The 21,056-nt window shown below is 34.4% G+C and overlaps 2 protein-coding genes and 1 long non-coding RNA gene across 3 annotated transcripts; 2 read left to right on the top strand and 1 right to left on the bottom strand.

Moving 5' to 3' along the window:
• The first annotated feature begins 693 nt into the window (after nt 1-693).
• LOC141692648 (transcription factor MYB36-like) lies at nt 694-2,248 on the top strand. The gene is made up of 3 exons (XM_074497554.1): nt 694-998; nt 1,178-1,307; nt 1,415-2,248. Exons 1-3 carry the CDS (start codon nt 863-865, stop codon nt 1,872-1,874), a joined length of 726 nt encoding a protein of 241 aa, XP_074353655.1. The 5' UTR covers nt 694-862; the 3' UTR covers nt 1,875-2,248.
• A 2,406-nt stretch (nt 2,249-4,654) lies between these two features.
• On the top strand, nt 4,655-6,034 carry LOC141689077 (uncharacterized). Its single transcript, XR_012562245.1, has 2 exons — nt 4,655-5,256; nt 5,754-6,034. It is a non-coding gene; the product is annotated as an uncharacterized LOC141689077 (long non-coding RNA).
• A 381-nt stretch (nt 6,035-6,415) lies between these two features.
• LOC141693360 (vacuolar protein sorting-associated protein 32 homolog 1-like) lies at nt 6,416-11,068 on the bottom strand. The gene is made up of 6 exons (XM_074498442.1): nt 10,731-11,068; nt 10,152-10,251; nt 7,513-7,598; nt 7,334-7,425; nt 7,048-7,162; nt 6,416-6,928 (listed from the first exon to the last, which is right to left on the bottom strand). The coding sequence occupies exons 1-6, from the start codon at nt 10,800-10,802 to the stop codon at nt 6,743-6,745; spliced, it is 651 nt and encodes a 216-aa protein (XP_074354543.1). The 5' UTR covers nt 10,803-11,068; the 3' UTR covers nt 6,416-6,742.
• Nucleotides 11,069-21,056: the final 9,988 nt, after the last annotated feature.

The raw sequence follows: 21,056 nt of genomic DNA, 5'->3' as shown, positions 1-21,056 counted from the left end.
TATATTGACGAGCATTGCTACTATCTCACCTCCCACCGAAATAGAACCTAGAGTTTTAAGAAGAATGAAAGAAAAGAAAGAAAGTAATCAATTTTTTTTCTTCCCTCCAATAATGACAAAAGATTTTATTTATAGGAGAAAAAAGATTTGTAACTTACCAGTCATTAATTTGTAACCGAATGACAAAACTTCTCTTCCATTTCCTGGCCAAGAATCTCACATAATTAAAACTAGTTCATTGATATAGGACTTGCACAAATTAAAATATAAGTTAGAAAATAAAAAATAATTAAAGATCAATTTAAATTTTATTCAAAATAGTCCAACAAATATTTCTAAAGCCGGTGAAATAATCCGATTATATACTCTTAAATCAAGAACAATATCACTTTTATAATTTTTATAATGTGACACCCCATTCCTGAAATCTTGCATCCGCCACTATCTATCCTATATATCTATGTAATTGGCCCATGAGAAAATATTTAACAATTTTTTTTTTTGACTAATTTTGACTTATAACCTTACAAATGAGAAAATATTTAACAATTTTTATTTGGCCTCAACTCTTTCTATTGTTAATTTTAATTTTTTATATGGGAATGCAGTCAAACCGCCTCAATTTAATTTAAAGAAAGAAAAAATCTTGCTTTCAAACACCGCCATGTCTGTACCTTTCTATAAATATAACATTTATGGTTGCGAAAAACTAGAACAACACAAGCCCACTCTTTTGCAACAAAGCTGTAGAAAATCTTGAGGTTTCTCTAGTTTTTACCTTTTGCATTACCTCTTTTTGTTGGGTTACACTTTTTATATGTTGTTGAGGCAGAGACTAGTGTAGTGAGTGTAGTTGTGTGCAATGGGAAGAGCACCTTGTTGTGATAAATCAAAGGTCAAGAAAGGAGCATGGTCACCTGAAGAAGACTTCACTCTCAAAAACTATCTTCAAACTCATGGCTCTGCTGCCAATTGGATTACTCTTCCTCTCAAAGCAGGTTATTTAAATTATCTCTACAATTGTAGCTTAGAATATACCAAAAGTCTGAAAGTTCGAGTTTACTTAATCCATGCCTTCGCCATTATTTAAATTTCTGTAATTCATCGTTATTATTTAAGAAAATATTTTCCTTTTCTTTTTTTGTTTTTTAATTTGGTTTAATTTTTGTGTGTATAGGGCTAAAAAGATGTGGAAAGAGTTGTCGTTTGAGATGGCTAAATTATTTAAGACCAGATATAAAGCATGGACCTTTTACCCAAGAAGAAGACAACATTATCTTGAATCTGTATGATAAAATTGGAAGCAGGTAAGATTTTGAGAGTACAAGTACTAGCTACAGATTATTAAATTTTGATTATATGCTTGGTAAATTTAAGTATATATGTTACAGTTTTTTATGCATGATTATATTAGATGGTCAGTGATAGCTTCACATCTAGAAGGAAGGACAGATAATGATGTGAAGAACTACTGGAACACCAAAATGAAGAAGAAGCTTCTGGCAGCAAAGTCTAATATGAGTACTGAAAATAAGTTAAGTACTAATCTGGTGTGTAACAATTCTTATGGTGATTATATGTTAATCAGTGGTTCTGAAGTCACTAGCTGTCCAAATGGTGTGGAAACTAAGGTTCAAGAAAACGAGACTCTTACATTGTCGAGTTTTCGGAACAGTACTAATGGTTGTGCTTCATGGGCTGAAAATGCTGGCGGTAATCATGAGTTGATAGGGGGTTCGGGTTCAGGATCGGTATCAGAAACAAGATGGGGATCATGCCCTGCTGCTGATGATCTTCTTGATGGATTGGATTTTCTTGAAGAAATTATCAACTCTACTGATGAAATGGAAACTAGTTTAGGCAACACAAGATAATTAGTTACATTAGTTTTGAGCTTGTTTGTGGTCGTCCCTAAGTATTACTAGTGTACTAGTATATAGTTTACAAGTTACAAGTAAACGAAGGATTAGGCAGATATTGAAAAAAGTGTGGTGGGAGCATTGATGAATTGAATGAGAACATTAATGTCGTTGAACACGAGAGAAGAGAGGGGGTTAGAGTTAGACTAGGAGGCGTGACGATAAGTCAATAAAAGTTTGGTACTTTTAGCAATCTGACTCACTGTGGCTCCTGCAAGCCCAGGCCCAGCAGGTCACAATACTTGCATGCATTTTGCATAATTCATGAAAGCTCATCACAAAAGTTGCATGCATTGCATTATTTATGTCATGTTTATCTCCTTCCTTTATACTTTCTCTTTGGGTTAGTGATCAAGTCCGTAGTGAAGTGGTCGTCATGTATTAAGTTGGTCACCCAACTTAAAATGGTCTTAAATTGATTATCAATTTGATAAATCGTGTCCGCTTTATGCCTCACTTGATCATTGACTCCTTTATTTTTCACTCTTTGTTTATCTTTTTTATCATTAATATGTTGATGAATTTAGCCGTTTCCGTTCGAGTTTCATCTTTCTTATACTAAAATCATGTACATTGTCTTCATGCAACAAAATTAAATGGTGTCGATTAGTCCTGAATCTTTTTGAAATTTTGTTTTAAAATTTTGAAAGTAGTAGTAATAGACTTCCTAAAATTAATCTAAAAGATATTCTCAAATTACACGTGTCTTATCTTTATCGGTGGAGAACAATGGGTTCATTTCAATTTAAGAAAAAAATGATAATAATACATGACTTCTCAGTATTGGCGAATGGTGTTGACTCTTGAGAATGAATTTGATTTATTTTTTTAAAAAAATAATAAATTAGTAAAAAGTACATCATTAATAAATTTTAACTTATCTAATAACAAGAATAAGTGCCCGTTTGGGAAATCTGAAAATAAGTAACTTATAACTTAAAATGAATAAGTGAATTATAAGTGATAAGTAAAAAAATACTTATAAGTTAAATAAGTGTTTGGATAATTTTACTTATAAGTCAAAATAAAAAAAATTCTTAAATGAGCTAAAATAAATAATTATTAAATATAATTATCTAAATTCTTGAATTTTAAGTTAGATTAACATTTAATAATATATATTTTAAAACTGAGGTTAACAAATCAGCCAAAAATTAAAATAAGTTGAGAAAAAGTACGTCGTTACTAACATTCAATTTATCAGCTTATAAATTGTAAATTCAACTTATAAATTGGGTCGACAAACACTCGTTGATAAGTTATTACGGGATTATAAGTCATAAGTGACTTATAAGTGTCATGCCAAACATGCCCTAAGTTATAAATTGTTCATGTAAATTTGGTTTGCTAAACTCAAGGGACGAAGTAACTTATGACTCCGTAAACAAACATCTGATTGTATTGCATTCGAATTTCGAACTTTGAAAACGTGATCAATTATTTCTGATTACCGGATCAGGCGTCAGATATATACAAGGCCCTGTAAAGGCCTTTGTGTCCGACCAGGCCAACTGTTTAGCCCATAAAATCGTACTCTTCCGATTTATTTTAGAGGTTTGTTCATTTCGGACTTTAAAGTATTTATAATAATTTATAGATTTTAAAAAAAATTTATTCATTTTAATTGTTCGTGAATTTAGTGGAGTTGATAGAAAAATCTTGCAGAGTATTACTGATTTTGTGAAATTTTTCAGAAAATTTTCAAATCTTATGTATTTTAAAAAGATTTCAAAATATTAAAAATGAACAAGTAAATCAATTAAAATTCACTACTTTTTTAAATAAAAAAATTCACAAACTTTTGAATACCATCAGGTTGATGGATTTTTAAAAATTTAAATTGAATACCTAAATACTTTCTAATCTCTATCGAATGTCATTAGATTTTAACAGATTTTTTAAAATTCAAACTAAATACTTCTTGATTTCAAGAATTCAAAAAAATCCTTTAAAATATTGATTAAATCTCGGTCAATACCTTTTGTTCAGACCGGACCAGACAAGGTGTGAATTGTAATTGTTAACTGAAAGCTTTTTTAACTTTGAAACTCTTGCCTTTAATAGGATTCAGGCTCTATTTAGCCCATTTTCTGTTTCATTTCTTGAATGAACAGTTGGGGAAGCCCAACGCTGCTGTAGTCCGATATAGAATTATTTTCTTAGTAAGGAATTTACAGGTTGTCTACAAACAAAAGTAATGCAATTTTGGTAATCAGTTTAATAGGTTCATTCATTTATTTAGTTAAACAATCAAACATAATTCGACAAAATATGAACTGGAAACAATTTTGGAATTTCTTTTGCATATTTAACATTTCTGTAACCAAAATAAATCAACTTGACTTGTAAGAAAAAGTAACGTAACTTGCATTCAAGTGAATTCGCCTAGAATATACTCAAAATGCGAAACTTTAAACACTACTTGATTATTTAATTTCACTATTTTATTCTCTGATCATATATTTAACACTCCCCCTCACTCCCGGCACCCATCTTTGGGGTATAAATTGCCTTTAGTGTCCACGATAAATTATGAGAATGTTGGGGGTGGATGAGGATCGAACCTTAGTTCTCCCGCCAACCTAAGCTCTGATACCATATTAATGAACCAGTTACTCTAAAACCTCAAGGTGTTAGAGAATGGCCCTTTTCAGGATCTTATATTATTCTAACACTCTTTTTTTGCACAACTTAAATTTTAAATTCAAAACAAAAAGTGCACACAACTTGTCATTTCAAAAATGCATTTTCTTGGTAAACTTATTAATACAGGATGAGGAAGAATCGAACAGATTGTAGCATCATTTGGACTATCAGTATTTTAATTCAAAAATTATTAGGACTAATGATTTGTATGCAGCATGTGGAGAGTTGGTGCAAGACGGACCCAACTCACCCAAGTCCGACAAAGGCAGAGGGGCACAGCTAGACAATGCATGTTACATAGAACATGCCGTCAATATCGTCCCTACACGTGTCAATTATGAAAGGGCATAGATGCCTTCAGTTGACAAACACTAAATCCAGGGTGGCCGTTACTCTCTATAACAGGCATATCTGTTATAAACCAGAATCTCATTCCCAGGCTGTAAAATCGCATTTAAAAACTAAACAACCATCTATTTGTTCTATATATATATAGTTGCATTTATCAGGTAACAAATAAGTGAAGGCAACAACAGAATATTAATTGCTTGAGTTCAATTGTGTTTGTAAGTGTTTGCAGTAATGGAGATGATGAGAGTGTCATTTGTGATTACTGTTTTTGCACTTTTCTTGGCTCTTGTACTTCCTTCCATTAGTGCTCAGGCCCCTGCTCCAGCTCCTACAAGTGATGGTTAGTCTCTATGCTCACACTTTCACATTCATGTATTTTTATGATTGTTTTTTTTTTATATAATATTGTACACTACAAGTAACAAGTCTTAAATGGACCAGTCAAAATGTTCAGATTTGAAAAGGAGTCGAATTAAGGCCTAACTAACCATCTAAAATTTGTTAAAGAATGTAAGATTTTGTTGGGATCTCTGACACTTTTAGGTTTTAGATGAGCCGATTACTTAACATGCTACCAGATCTCGGTCCAGGGAGAGCTGGTTAGTAACAGGTCGGGTTGGTCTAATCTGACCGGCATTAGGCCTAGTATATTTTGCTCTTTTTGGTCGATTTTGATGCTAGTTGGAACTTAGTAGTCGGAAAATGTCGTGTTTGTTGTTGGGTTAGATTTAGCAGAATTGCATAATCAAGAATGTTGAGGTGAAGGGATAAGTAGTGAGTCAGTTTGGATTTTGGATAATGAATGATTGTGTTTTGTTTCTTGAATTTTGATTGTAGGATCTGCATTGGATCAAGGAGTTGCATATGTGCTGATGCTATTGGCTTTGGCTGTAACTTACATCCTCCACTAATTCCTTTCTGAAAAAATGTAGTTTTGTGTTTCATTCAAGAAATTTATTTGATTCTAAGAGATGAATTCCTACTATGTATTTGTTTCTTTTATACATGGTTAATCAGAAACAATTTTTTTTTCACTGTAAAGATTCTTCAATAATTTATTTCATCTCTGTGTAAGATTGTTAGTCCAGATTTATTGATGATGTTACTCTATTCTTTTATTGACCGTACATGTGTGTTTCATGATTCAGCAAGACATATCTAGACTTTCATTGCTCAGGAAAATCTTAACAAAATTGAGATTCACAAATGGGTGTAATAAAACACTGGAAACTAAAACTTGTCATCTTGATAGCTCCATAAACAATAAAAGAAGAAACAAAAAAATTGAAATCTTGATTGATATACCCTGTACATCTACCACTTTTACAATAAACTTTCATATTTAGCAAAAACAAAAAAGTTTCATCATCACAGATTTGAGATACTCAAGCTATAATTTTTTATAATTATCTTTAATTTACTGAATCACTAGTCTTAATTTGAGAACAGGTTAAGATAGATCAGAAGCTTATTTACTGACAAGGCAACATCAAAAGAAAAGAAATGAAGTTCTAGCTTTTACTAGAGGCATCAACATAGAAAATCTAACTAGGGAAAAAACTGTCAGACTCCATGGCAGTACATTCAGTCTTTTAAAATATTCACATTACCTACAACTAATTACATAATACATGTTTGGCTATTAAAATATTTCGAACATACAAAATCCAGCAATAATGATATTTCAACTAAAAGAAATGGTTCTGGCCTCTGGGAAAGACTATTACGGTCGACTGCTATTCACATCGACTCTGCAATTCCTAACAAATTATAAAAGCCAAACTAAGAAGAAAAGGCTCTTACAGCCTTAAAAAGAAATGACTAGCTCAAAGAGCCATTTCTGCCTGCAATGCATCTAATTCCTCTTCCTCAGCTGTGCGCTTCTGAGGGGCAGGTCGAGCTGATTGTCTGCCTGCAGGGACATGTATTGAAGCCACAGGTTCCGTAGGCTTAAGAAGCTCTTCCTCTAGATCTGCACCTTCTAACTCTTCAAGTTCTGCTTCCAGCTCATCCTGCAATGGCACAAGAGTTTGTTAAACTGTAATACTATCATCACCATAATAAAAAGGAACCAGATAGCAGATATCAACTACGCATTTAACTGGGGGTTTGGAACAATAGAAAGGTTAACCTCATCAAAATCAGCTGCTGCACCTATAGGAGCAGCCAATGCTGCCTGTATCTGTTTCATATTTTCAGTCTGTTCATTTATTTCATCCATTGTGTTGTCTACATCATCGATACTCCTGAAAGTTATGCCATTATCAGAACCTCATTCAGTTTTAAGAAAATCTTGATTTCTGCTAAACGTCATATATCTTTTCCTATTATAGAAGAATGTACAACAAGTACACTATAGCAAAAACATAAATTACAAAATAGTGTTAAACGTGACTTAAGGATATTCAGACAGTTACGTTGCTTTTTGCATTTTCTTCATTGCTGCTGCTCCACCTTTTAATGCATCAACAGTTTCTGTTGTAGCTTTTGCACCTTCTAACAATATCATCTACAACGAAAAAAAATAAAAAGAACGTTTTGGAGAAATCTATATAGTGGATATCACCAATACTCCAATTGTATGTAAATAGCTAACCTGCTCATGGATACGCAATTGGTAATTCCCGAGCTGCTCAATTTGCTGCTCTAGCAGTCTTTTCCTCTTCAAACATTGTATAGCCGCTGCATCACACAAATTAGAAGTTGATACGCGCTTCAGATGGAACTCGGTACACAATATTTAAGTAAGATGAAACTGAATTAAAAAAAATGCCTTTTGGCAGAGCATACAATGTTTAAGTTACAAACAACTAGCAATTTAAAAGTAAATATATGTATGTCAGTGTTGTGCGAGTTCATTGGTTAGAAATTTTGGACTGCATTTCATATATACATTTTCAACACTTATCTTGCCTTGCATTCATCTCTACCGAAGAATATTAAAAAGAAAAAACACTTCACCAGGACTGGAAGATCAATAGTTGCATGCACCCCTCTGCCCGTCCTCTATACCCCAAGAGAAAAAATAACCTTTACAGGAAAAGAGAATATATGTCTACAGATTCACTGATTCAGTACCTAGATTGAAAAAAAATGCCCTCTAAGCCAGAAAATGGCAAGTAACTGGTGCAATACAGAAAGCCTCAGTAAGTGGTGGAACCAGAAATAGAGTAAAAGAACGAAGGGGGCGAAACACCTTTTAAAATATTTTATTTAATGTATAATATTTCTCTGCAAAGTTGATCACTGAGAAGTGAAAAAATGATACCAAAAGATGGCCATCAAGACAAAACCATGCAAAGATCTTAGAGTTTAAGTAATAGATCATAGATTAAACCAGTTAAGTTTGGAAATGATAGAAGCCTAAGGAGACCTATAGAAATGGCGTTTTACCCAAGCTAATGTACTAACAGTGATTCTATCTCCTAAAACTATTCTCTCTCCCTGATAATAAATCTTATGAATCTCTATTCATCTTTACAGCTATGTATCTTCTTCCTCATCGGTGACCATCTAGAGCTTATTCAAAACCAAACCACACATTGTTCTTTCCATTTTTTTAATATGACAAATAATAAAATAATATATAACTAATCTATTGCCGGAATTAAGGATGGGCAAGGAGAGGCAACAAGGATAATTTTCCAACTTCACTTCAGCATATATTGACACCTTCCGCCATAAGGGCGGGCAGATCCTTACCCAGAACTCCACACTTGTCCCTACCCAGCCTACAGTTTCCTGGTTCACTAGTCTACATAAATACATAGTTGATTCCAAGTTTTGAAACCAAAGGCGGTTGACTACAAGATTGTTGTGCAAAGCAAATGTATAAAAAATAAAAAGGGAAGTCAAACCAAGAGAAAAGACAAATGAAGGAGAGACACTACTTGCAGAAATTCTAGGAATTCTAGACAAGAGACCTTGAACAACTGTATTAAAAGTGGTGCACCAGATTAAACATCAAAAAAATGTCCTCGCCATTATATGCCAAATATACATGGAGCAACGCTTAGGAATATCAGGGATATCTTGCCTACATGAAACAATTTCAAAAATGGGTGGCTGCCCATAAGATTCTACTAAAGGATAAAATACTTTTTGAGATTAAAAAATCCCGCAGATGATAGCGTAGAGTATAGAAAGTCACTAGTAGACAAAGTTAACAAAGTATGAAATGAATGTCTGGAGTTGATATCACAATCCAGGTCTGTTTGATGCCCCCTTATAATTTGATATTGTAAACAAGGTTCTGTTAATGTTATTCATATTTTAAAATAAAAAATCTAATTTATCAAAAGTTAACATTATTTAAAGTTTGTATACTCTCCAAATGCACAACTAAATTGTCTATCAGAGTTCCAGGAATTACCACATAGTGATTACAGCTACCATCACACTATACATGTTTTCCTAATACACACCACAGATAATTAATAATTGTGCTTTGATTCCGACTGATGACGTATCTAGGATTCTCCTCAAATCAGCATCAACGATGATCACACAGCACATATGCAGACATCCACTCTGTTTGATGTATTTTTAAGTGCAAGCAACAGCAACTTACTGATTGTTTGTGATGCCAATTGCCACTTTTATTATCTCTCGTAACATCACAGTTATACTCCTTCCCTTCCCCAAATACAACTCCTTTCTTGAGTATCTATGGTCATACTGACCTCTTTACAAGAAATTTTTTAGTAGTATCTAGAACTACAAGTTAACAACTTATGGATATAATATACAAACTTCGGTCTACTTTTTATGAACAATTTAAAAGGTAAAAATAAAGAAAAGCAAACATACACATTTGATTTCAGGATAGGTCGATGTGAAATCAAAAATTCAAAGACGACAAGTATTTAGGATCGAGGGGTGTAACACCTTATAATGTGATAATAAAAAGTTAAGGATAACTGTAACAGGTAACTAATTGATGACTATACAACATCAATTACTTATTTACTTTAACAAATACAAAGTCTCCAAGCCGTGCAGAATGTGATAATTAGTCCATTTATTAATTGAGACAAAAAAGACTCAGGTTATTAACAAAAATTACAAAAGAAAAAACACATTATTTTGAATATGCAACAGTACCTGTGCCGATCCATCCTCTTAAAAGACATCAAAAGCAGCAAACTTACAACCTTGTTATGATGCAAGTACAAGAGGTACGAGGAATAATCTATCATTATTGATCAAGACAACAATTTCAGGTAAGAACCGTACCCTTCTTATTCTTTGCTCTCGTATATTCCCTCGCCTTCTCAACTTCAACAGAAGCTTTCTTTGTAACCACACTCTCCTTTTTTTCGAGCATTTCAAGTGTCTATGCAATGAAAGGAACCAGAAAATTATTAAAGCAAAAGAATTTATGGAGCATAGGTATACACGACACGAGTCAAGAAACACATATTTCTTTAGCTAATTCACCACACACATTCAACTAAAAACATCCCGTATAAGGTGGAAATATAGCCGTAAATTCAATGGTTAATCAAGTGTGCAATTCCGAAATTCACAGTCCTAATAAATATATGAATTGCAGATATAACAACACACTTCATAATCTTGGGACCCCAAAACACATCCTATCAAGATCAAAATATTCGAAAATGAAACACTAAAATCACTCATTTTCATTAGCCCCACATGCCTAAATCCAATTTTCAATCAATTCATATCACTATCATATGCAAATTCAATACAAAAATAAAATATTTCAAACACATGAATTAAAAAAAATTAAACATATAATCACAAGTATAAAAAAAGACAAAAAAAGGTACTAAAAATGAATAAAAGTACCTCAATTAACTTCTCCAGAGATGAAAGAGCACTTGTCTCCTGCTTCTGCTTACCAAAAATCTTCGTAAACATGACTGATCACTTCTTTAAAATTTACCCTTTTATACTATGAATCACAAACAAATATATAAATGTGTGTGTGTGTGTGTTTGATACTCTATATCACTAATTTTTACACCCCCTGTAAAAAAGATTGAATCTTTATGACTTTTAAGGCTAGCAATTGAAGAACTACAAGGTTGGTCTCGTTTGAAATGAGAAAAGAAGTAGAAATATGAGTTTAGTTTGAAGAAGACTCGAAAAAGAAGTTGAAGTTGTTTTTGATTTGTTGCACTTGCGGGGAAATTTCGATAGTAAAAAACAAAAATTAGATGGAACTGGGAAGAGGACTTTTTTTTGGGTTCTCGAACTTTTTTTAGGACACTTAAATGAAGATTTTATTTTTTTGCCTTAGGCGTTCAAAAAATTGGCACAGAATGCCACTTACTCTGATGTTATCTCCATAGGCCCGTTCATCCCTATAGGCCCGGAAGAAGTGGCGTTCTGGGGTAATTCATTTTTTTTTTATTTTTTTCTTTCCTTCCGGATTGAATTGCACTTGGTTGAATTGTTTGTAAGTGGAAAATATTTAATGGAGACCTATTTTTGAATCTTCATATTAAATTGGAAAAAAATTATTTTGGTGTAATTTTTTTTTGTTAAATTTATTTTGGTGTAATTTTGTTAAATTTACTTGCGGGGAAATTTCGATAGTAAAAAACAAAAATTAGATGGAACTAGGAAGAGGACTTTTTTTGGGGTTCTTGAACTTTTTTTTAGGACAGTTAAATGAAGATTTCATTTTTTTGCCACAGGCGTTCAAAAAATTCCAAAATTGGCACAGAACGCCACTTACTCTGATGTTCATCCCCATAGGCCCGTTCATCCCCATAGGCCCGGAAGAAGTGGCGTTCTGGAATAATTCATTTTATTTTATTTTTTTCTTTCCTCCCGGATTGAATTGCACTTGGTTGAATTGTTTGTAAGTGTTTGTAAGTGGAAAATATTTAATGGAGACCTATTTTTTAGTCTTCATATTAAATTGGAAAAAATTTATTTTGGTGTAATTTTTTTTTTTGTTAAATTTATTTTGGTGTAATTTTTTTTTGTTGGGTAGTCATGCAAGCCTATTTGTAGTACATAATTTTTGTTTTTTTTTTAAAGTGTATGTATGAATTTTTTTCCCTCAAAAAGGGTACCTTGGTAGTCGGCAACGAAAATATTCAATGAAGATCTAATTTTGGGCCTTAATATTAAATTGTTATAAAATTGTTTTGGTGATTTTTTTTCTTGGATAGTCATGCAAGCCTATTTTTCTTACGTATTTTTTGTTCTTAAAAAATATAGTTTATATATGATTTTTTTGGTTTTGAAAAGAGTGCCAAGGTACTCGAGTGTGCAATTGTTACGTGCGGGCATGTTTAGGAAATCCCATAATTAATTCATAGAAACTTATTTTGGTTTAATTTTTTTTTCTATTGACTAGTGATGTAAACCTATTTGTAGTACGTAAATTGTACTTTAATTTTAAATTTTGTTTTGTAATGTTTTAGTTTCATGGAATAGTGTATCATGGGGGAATATTTGTTGTTGACGAGGCCTTATATTTGATATGAACTAATTTGCTGATAATGAATACTTGACTTGAAACACAAATTCTATTACATAACATCAGTTACAAAAGAAAACACAGTTGAAAAACTGTGCGTAGTTCGATACAGAATAATAAGACGATATATGAATAAAAATGAGTATGATGCAATAATACAAATATTAAGAGCCAACAATATATGAACCAGATCAGTCATCTGCGTCATCGGTGTCATCATCATTGGAGTCGTAATCATCTTCATTGATGTTCCACGTATGGGAGTCGATGAATGCCTTCATTCTCTGCAATTCCCTCGTTGACTCCTCAAGTTCACGCTACAACTCGTGGATTTGTGCAGAGTGGGCTACATTCTGTGTGGTAATTTCTTCCCTAAGAATTTAAATGAGAAATGCTGCACGAGGTTCAAGCGGCTCTTCGATCCAACATTCGTAAATGCAAGCACCGTCGGGATATTTGATAAATCGCCTTCCTACGTCACTACCCTTCCAGTAGTGCGCTACAACAACTAATTTTTCACAAAAACAGTAATCCAAATTTGGGAGTGAAGACATAATTACTTTTGACGAGTGTGACTTCATGAGGTTGTAACTCTCTATTTATAAGTGATTTGGTAAAGAAGACATGAGGTACTTTGAAGGACAGTTCACGTGCTAAATATACTATACAATTATAGTTCATATTCAAAACTTGATTGTGACTTGTCATTGTTGCCCTCACCTGCATTATTTTGAAAATTATGGAATCATTATTTGCTGTAAAGTGACAGGGAAACTCTATACATGCAATGACTTTACATACAAAGCCTTATCTTTTCCTCTTTATGTCATGTATAGGATTTGACGTGTCATGTACTGTTTGAAAGTGTCATTCCACTTTAACTTTTTACTGTTTATCTCAAATTATTGAAAGTGCTTGCATGTGGTTTCAACTGTTTAGTAACACGAAACAGTAATTCAAAAATAAACTGAAATGAGCAGCCATATATTAATGATAATAATATTACAACAAAGAAAGATACGACTAATATAGAGCTAGAAAGCATAAATCCGAAAAGGAAAATAAGGCCACTCAAATCAGAACACAATAATTCTTGTCAAGTTTGTTCATTAGACATATAATCATCGGAAATGTAATCCTCATTCTGTAATAGTCTGTGTTGTTCTGCTTCCGTAAGCTCTCTACCAGAAGCACGAACTGAATCTTGTGCTAGTCTGAATATATAATAACGACTCCTACGCAACAACATTCTGTTATTTTTCCGTCGAATAAGGGTCACGGCTTTAACCACTTTTCGCCTAAATTCAGACCTAGGAAGATTTTTATGAGGCCGAGGATATATGGATAGAGAACGACGAAGCGGAACCCTTACACTCATCGCAATAAGATCATGTGTAAGGCTTTCAGATTCTTCACGTCGAAATGCCCATTTTCGGCGTACACCAGCAAAGTACTCAACTGGATCACTTACCCTAAGACTACGATAATCGTCATCTCTTTCACTTAGCAACCACTTATTATTTATGGACGATGATATCGTAGTACTGCTTGGATGTAATATGTGTGAGGGTATATAATTTATATAGTGTAAGTAGTTGGGTGAAAAAGAAAATTTAATAAGACTAACAATTGTGGAACATAAAAGTAATGAAGATGTACAGGCTGTTAGTGTTGTTGATGTACGTGTCATTACTGCCACCCATGTGAAATATGACAATAATTTATAGACCCTTTCCCATGAGTACATAGTAGAAAGCACATGCAAGCAAATTAAATAATTGTGCAGGAGGAATACTGAAAAGGGCCATGTGGATGTCAAATCATATTAATGAAATATAGAGGAAAGTATAACTATTTGATATGAGTTATCATTTTTTGCAAGTGAAATCAATTAAAGTAATTGCATTTATGGTGGTCATGTTGAGATTGTGTTTCTATTTCACTTATTATGTTTTCGTTCATGTATTAGTTTTTTTATTTTGTTTCATCCGTTTAACGTTAATTGCAGAATGTGACGGCTTTAATTTCTTTAAGTATGTACGTTTTGAATATTACTTACGAAACACCTTGACATGTAATACCGTGAATTGAAGTGACTAGATTGTGGGGTAAGAAAAATAACAAGTTTGAAAATGACGAGAACTAATAAAAATAAGTCTGAACTGAATATGTAATGAAAACATGGGAAACTAAAAATAACAAGTCTGCAAATATGGGAAATAGTACTGATCATCCACAGAACCTCCCGTCGGTGTGGCATAACCTCCCCTTTCCTTTCACTGCTCTACGGGGCTGTTGTCTGAGCTGTATAGGAGGGTCAGCTTCCTCATCATCATCATCATCCTGCTCCTCACTGTCACCCTCCACATCTATATCCTGCATGATAAGGGGTGTATGCATCTCACGCCCCTGCTCATGACTCTGTGCGGAGGAATCACGTACTAACCAGGGGTCGAAGCCCCAAAGCGGGGTCTGGAAAGAGAAGCCCGAACCACCTGTCTCGGGCGGGAAACTGTATGTAGGCTGTGAAAAAGCCTGGGGCAGATGACCGTAATGAGTCTGAGTAGAATAACCCCAACTGGATCCAGTAGCCCAGGCACTAGGAACAACATAAGAGCCCTGAGTAGTGTGACCCATAGTAGATGCACCGACATAAGGGCTGTGGCCCTGAGAAGGGTGGCCAAAAGTAAATGTACCTGCATCATAACTCTGAGTGTTCTGCCCCCAAGAAGACCCACCAACATCATGCACCTGTGAACTGTGACCCCAAGTAGACGTATGAGGATCTCCCTCTCCCTGAATAAAGTGGTCCCAGGTACGGTCAGTATGTCCATGCCCCTGAAAGCTATGTTCCCAACCTGAGCCAGAGGAGGTGTAGAATGAAGAACCCTCTCCACCTGATGGACGAGGCCAAGGCTCCCAACCATCCCGAAGAGCTGGTGCGACATTAACAAATGCAGTACCTGGCCTACGGGCATGAGCACCGCTAGTACGTGGGGTAGCAGGAGGTGGATGGGGGGGCCTCTATAGAAGATATGGGAAACCAATGGCATCTAATATGCCATGTATACCCTGAAGCGCCTCATCCACATTATCATCATCCTCAGCCACGCCGGACTCCTGAATCTGGTGGTAGGTAGCGGACAACCCCTCAACCTGTATTGGCAACATGTAAATGTGAATGACATGTAAATGTGTATACATAAACGAAAACTGTGACAAAAGAAGAGGTACTAATCTAAGAAGAGAAATCTTACAACCACTGGTAGGTGTCCCTGCGACCCCTGGAATCCTTGCTGGTCCCTTCAAATCCTGGGGTTGATCATGAAACGCCTAGTGACTCTGTCGTACCACTCAGGATAGTCAACAGCGCACATAGGTCTGTGAGTGCGTCTGTAAGATGGTGGACCAAGCACGGCAGTGTGACTTGAGTTCCAAAGCTCACGCACCCTAGTGAACTTAAAAGGCCAGCCTCTTTGACCCCTATGGAAAGAATCATGGTCAGTAAGTGGAAAGTCAGTAGGGACCTGCTGCAAGTATCCAAACTGTCTTGTGACCCTATCAGTATAGCACCACTCCACCCATGTCAAGTAAATGAGGGGGCAAGGTGCACTCATGAGTGATAGCTCAAGCTCAGGGATGTCTCGTGCCTCAACCGCGGAATCGCCGTAGGGCCTCCACCTGAAGGAATCCTCAGACATGGTATCTAGGTCATAACGAATTCCGCGTACGAATGTGTCTGCACAGTCGTACCATCCAATGGGACCATCCACCTGAAGCAAGAAATGTATTATGTTAGAGACTTTGTTGGAATACTTTTGAACATGAACAAAGAGTCATAAATGTGTAAGCACAGTCGTACCTGAGAGCACGGGGATGCTGCATCAAATAAGGGTCTCGCTGTCTGGGAGCTAAGACGGTACAATGCTCATATATCCAAACTTGAACCACATTCGAGAAATGAATATTTGTTGAACGCATGGATCATGTACCATGTAGTATGCAGTGTGTCTAAAGTATACAGTATGTCTAATGTCCCCTAAAGTACGCATGAATAATGCACCCTATAATGTGAAGTATGTTGGGTGGATATGTACCTGTAATAATGTCATCGACCCATATAGCTCCGCCTTATATCCAATGCTAGCTGAGCAAAGACGGCGGTAAAGATAAGCAAGACATGCACAACCCCAGCTATAAGTACTAATCTGACCCACGTGCCGCACAAATGGGAGGAGGTTTAGATGCATGCGGAAACCACTGTAGTTTGGCACAGTAGAACCAATGAGCAGAAGCAAGTGTGCATGTGTGTGGTATAGTAGCTCATGCTCATGATCATGACCAGTAGCTGAGTGTAGACGATAACAGTCACCGAACTGACGAACCAACCAACTAATCTTAATTTCACCCTTCTTTATAACATTTGTATCTTGCTGTGGATCGGGGGCAACACCAAGAAGCTCATGTACTAACAATGCACCTACATCCCTTGGAATAGGTAACACGAGATGTCCAACGCTGCGTAGCCCTAATATGTAGTACACATCCTCAAGTGTAACAGTGGCCTCGCCGAAACGAAGATGGAAAGTATGCGTCTCCGGGCGCCATCGATCAAGAAAAGCCGATATGAGGCCAACATCATGTCTCATAATCCCAGCTAGCAGAACACCCATAAAACCAGCTTCTGTAATGGCATCTTGGATAGGCTGTGGCTGTGGCAGTGGATTAGCCTGAACACAGTCCCAGTATGTCTTGAAGTTTGAGCGGAGCCGTAAATGATCGTCACTACCCTGCAAGTAAATTTGAATTTATGCATTTAGAAACAACATAAAGAACTTTGATAAGTAAACCGGGAACTGGGACAAGAATGTGTACCGTGCCACCCCAGACAAGCTGTGAACGATGCCTATTTTGTTGAGTAAGTAATCCCCCGTCAATTGGACCGGGGTCGATCAATTGTCGTCCAGCCATGTAATCCTGCACAAGAAGGAAATTTTTTGTAAGCAACTGTGACATGAAATAAAAAACTGGCATTATTTTCCATGTTCTACCACATTACCCTGCAAATAACTGAACTAACAGCACTGCTTCAGAATTTGTAAAATCTAAAATAAAACAGGCAGCATTTCCGCAGTATTATCATTTTTCCAATCATAAAACTCAACCAACAAACTCAACAAAACAAGTCTTTTATGCAACAAAGATATGCAACAAGCTTGTTATCACTTTCCCAATCTAAAATAATGTTGCATGCACTAATGTAAACAATTAAATTTAAGCAACGAATTGAAAAATAAAATGCAAGCAGTTAATTTAACAAGCAATTAAATATTAGCAACTAGTAAATCAAACCTATTATTGGAATTATGCATTTCGTATTTTTTTAGATTTATTTCATAAGCAATTAACTAAATAATTGAACAAGGAAATTAATTAAGTCAATTTAACAAGAAAATCAAAGCAATTATTTTATAGTCTATTTAATTACACATTACGAATTAAACAAATTTAATCGATGAATTAATTAACTATATTTAGGCATAACTAAATATAAATCAAAGAAATTATTACCTAATTAATCAACTAAATAAATCAAATCAATTATTAAATCAAAGCAACTAATTAAATAAAAGCAATTATTTCAGAAGCAATTAAATTTATTTTACCAAGGATGTAATTAAGCTTATGCAAATAATTAAATTCGAAGCAAATAATTCAATTCGAAAATAATCAAATAATTTAATTCTTTTGACTTCAAAAATGTTTTACCTCCTTTCATATTTTAGAAGTACTATTTTGATAATCTTAATATTTTTTGTTATTAATTTTGATAATCTTAGAAGTAATATTTTATTCATATTATATTTAAAATGACTAAATCTAGTAAAATTTATCTCTATTAATAATATATGCATAGTTTTTTTGTCAAGAATATATGCATAGCTTTAAATGTACTTTTAATGAGTTTTCAATTATTCTTATAAATAATTATTATATTATAGATTAAACAAACTATGTAATAGTATAAATATAAATAATTGGTAATTTATAGTTTTTAAATTATACAAACGCTTATTATATATTTAAGTGTCCAAAGAAAATATTAACCAACCGATTCTAAAATATCTTCTAAATTAATTTTATTCTAAAACATTTGTTTGTGCTGAAACTGGGGAAGTGCGCCATGAATATTAGAAATGAACACTCGAGAAAAGATGCATGTATATTTACTCCGAAACAAATTTTTTCTTTTTATATGCCAACAAGTTTTATTCGATCGGTCATTTATGTAACCATTTTATTCGGTTCTATTCATATATCAAAGCAATTATTTTATAATTCACCATTAATTGAATATAAATAACTACTTAATTATAGCTAACTACTTAATTACACATCATGAATTAAACAAATTTAATCAATGAATTAATTAACTATATTTAGACATAACTAAATATAAATCAAAGCAATTATTACCTAATTAATCAACTAAATAAATCAAAGCAATTATTAAATCAAAGCAACTAATTAAATAAAAACAATTATTTCATAAGCAATTAAATTTATTTAACAAAGGATGCAATTAAGCATATACAAATAATTAAACATGATGCAAATAATTAAACATGATGCAAATAATTCAATTCGAACAAAAATTAAGATAAAGCAGAGAGAGAGAGAAGAGACCTGAGAACGCCGGTTTTACAGGGGAACACCAGGGAACGCCTCTTGCTCCGGGGGTTTGCTGACCGAAAATCCACCCAAAGAACGTCGGTTCCTCCGGTATCTCTTGCAAGCCTTCAATTTTTCCCCTTTATTCCGCCTGCTCTCTCTTTCTTTCATATCCGCTCTCTCTCTTTCTTTCTTATCCTTTCTTTCTTCTTTATTCCTCTCCTTATTATTAATACTTGACTAATAATTATTATTACATAATATTATTTTATATTCATATATTTATATGTCTATTATTACTGATTTTATCAATTTATATAATATTATCCTGTAATCATATTATTCCTATGTTCAAAAATGTATATAATATTACTTTATACTAATAGAATATTATTTTGTATTCATATTATTACTATATTAAAAATGTTAAATAATACTAGTTACTGAAATGTTTTACTTAGTAACAAATTTCATGTTATTTTTATTATTAATAAATTATTTAACTATGTATTTTATTTAAATCTTTTTACGGAGTTCATAAATTTATTTTACAAACTTGTATTTATATCGTTTCATAAAATTTTTCTCTTCATGTTGAAAATTTGGAGAACGTTATCTTCTGCTTCCTATCCACAAAATCTGGCAAAAAGTAGATTTCCCTTACACAATAATCTTATCTGAAATCTGAAACGGATGGGATCAGATATCTTTATGCAGAAATTATTTACACAATCAATGAATCACAATAATACTCGTTCCACTATTTATACATGTCCTGAGGCACCAAACATGTTCAGCATATAGTTCTCTTCAACCCATACGAAAAGGTATGTCATCCTTTTAATTATGTGTATATATGTATATATATGTATATAATTATGTTACTCATTTGTTAAATATTTTCTTTAAATCTGGGAAATGGAAGGCCACGTGAATGTAAATTTTTTTAGGGGTGGAGTAGTAATTCGAGAGGGTACTAATATCAACTACTCTATCGATCCCAAGAAAATGATGTTTATTAGGTTTGGTACCTCTTTTGATGAGCTTAAACGTCTTGTATACAATTTAATTAATATTAGTTCTTATCAATGGAATCTGAAATTGAGTTTGAAGTATCCTTACCTTGGTCAATACAACTTAGTTGAAGGTTTTTATCAAATGGAAATATTAAGCGATGATGATGTTACCCGTATGTTAAATGTCTCTGCCATGTTGCTGAACGTCCAAGGAGATGTTTCTTTGTTCATCGAAACAGAGGAAGTTGTTGTTGATGACCCGCACTCTTTCCAACCGAATTTAGGGTCACAACCGACACAATTAACATACGGGAGTAATGTCAACCCAAGATGGTCAGATCTACATTTTCAAGGTGGAGGGTACAGAGGAGAAATAACGGAAGAAGGTGGAGGGTACATAGGAGGCAGTAGTCAACATGGTGGAGGGTATGGAAGGGAAAGTAGTCAATATGGTGGAGGGTATGGAGGGGAAAGTAGTCAATACGGCGGAGGGTATGGAAGGGAAAGTGGTCAATATGGCGGAGGGTATGGAGGGGAGAGTAGTCAATATGGTGGAGGGTATGGAGGGGGGTAGTCAATATGGTGGAGGGTATGGAGGGGGGTAGTCAATATGATGGAGGGTATGGAGGGGGGGTAGTGAATATGGTGGAGAGTAAGGAGGGAGGAGTAGTCAATATGGTGGAGGGTATGAAGGGGGGGTAGTGAATATGGTGGAGTGTTAGGAGGGGAGAGTAGTCTATTTGGTGGAGGGTATGAAGGGGGAGTAGTTATGAAAATGAGGAAGAAGGTGGGGGTAATGTAGAGATGGTGGGAAGAGGTTCGGGTAAGCGGTTAGCCCTCGTCACAGATGAAGCTATAGATAATTCATCCAGTGAGGATGATTTTCACCTTCATGCTGATGATGGGGAATAAGATTCATCAGGCAGCGATGAAGGGGGAGGGCATGTAGAGAGGAATGCAGAAATTTCTAGCATGTTTCCAACAACTGGG

The sequence above is a fragment of the Apium graveolens genome, chromosome 10, assembly GCF_009905375.1.
Source record: "Apium graveolens cultivar Ventura chromosome 10, ASM990537v1, whole genome shotgun sequence".
In the NCBI taxonomy this organism is placed as follows: Eukaryota; Viridiplantae; Streptophyta; class Magnoliopsida; order Apiales; family Apiaceae; genus Apium; species Apium graveolens.
The sequence above is the reverse complement of the archived record's forward strand: the minus strand, read 5'-3'. Positions and strand labels throughout refer to the sequence as shown.

Coding starts and splice junctions, on each gene's coding strand:
- LOC141693360 (XM_074498442.1), bottom strand. CDS start 10,802: ATGTTTACGAAGATTTTTGGTAAGCAGAAGCAGGAGACAAGTGCTCTT. Junction 10,252..10,730: donor CTCTGGAGAAGTTAATTGAG/GTACTTTTATTC, acceptor TTCATTGCATAG/ACACTTGAAATGCTCGAAAA. Junction 7,163..7,333: donor AAGAAAATGCAAAAAGCAAC/GTAACTGTCTGA, acceptor CATAACTTTCAG/GAGTATCGATGATGTAGACA.
- LOC141692648 (XM_074497554.1), top strand. CDS start 863: ATGGGAAGAGCACCTTGTTGTGATAAATCAAAGGTCAAGAAAGGAGCA. Junction 999..1,177: donor TACTCTTCCTCTCAAAGCAG/GTTATTTAAATT, acceptor TTGTGTGTATAG/GGCTAAAAAGATGTGGAAAG. Junction 1,308..1,414: donor TATGATAAAATTGGAAGCAG/GTAAGATTTTGA, acceptor TGATTATATTAG/ATGGTCAGTGATAGCTTCAC.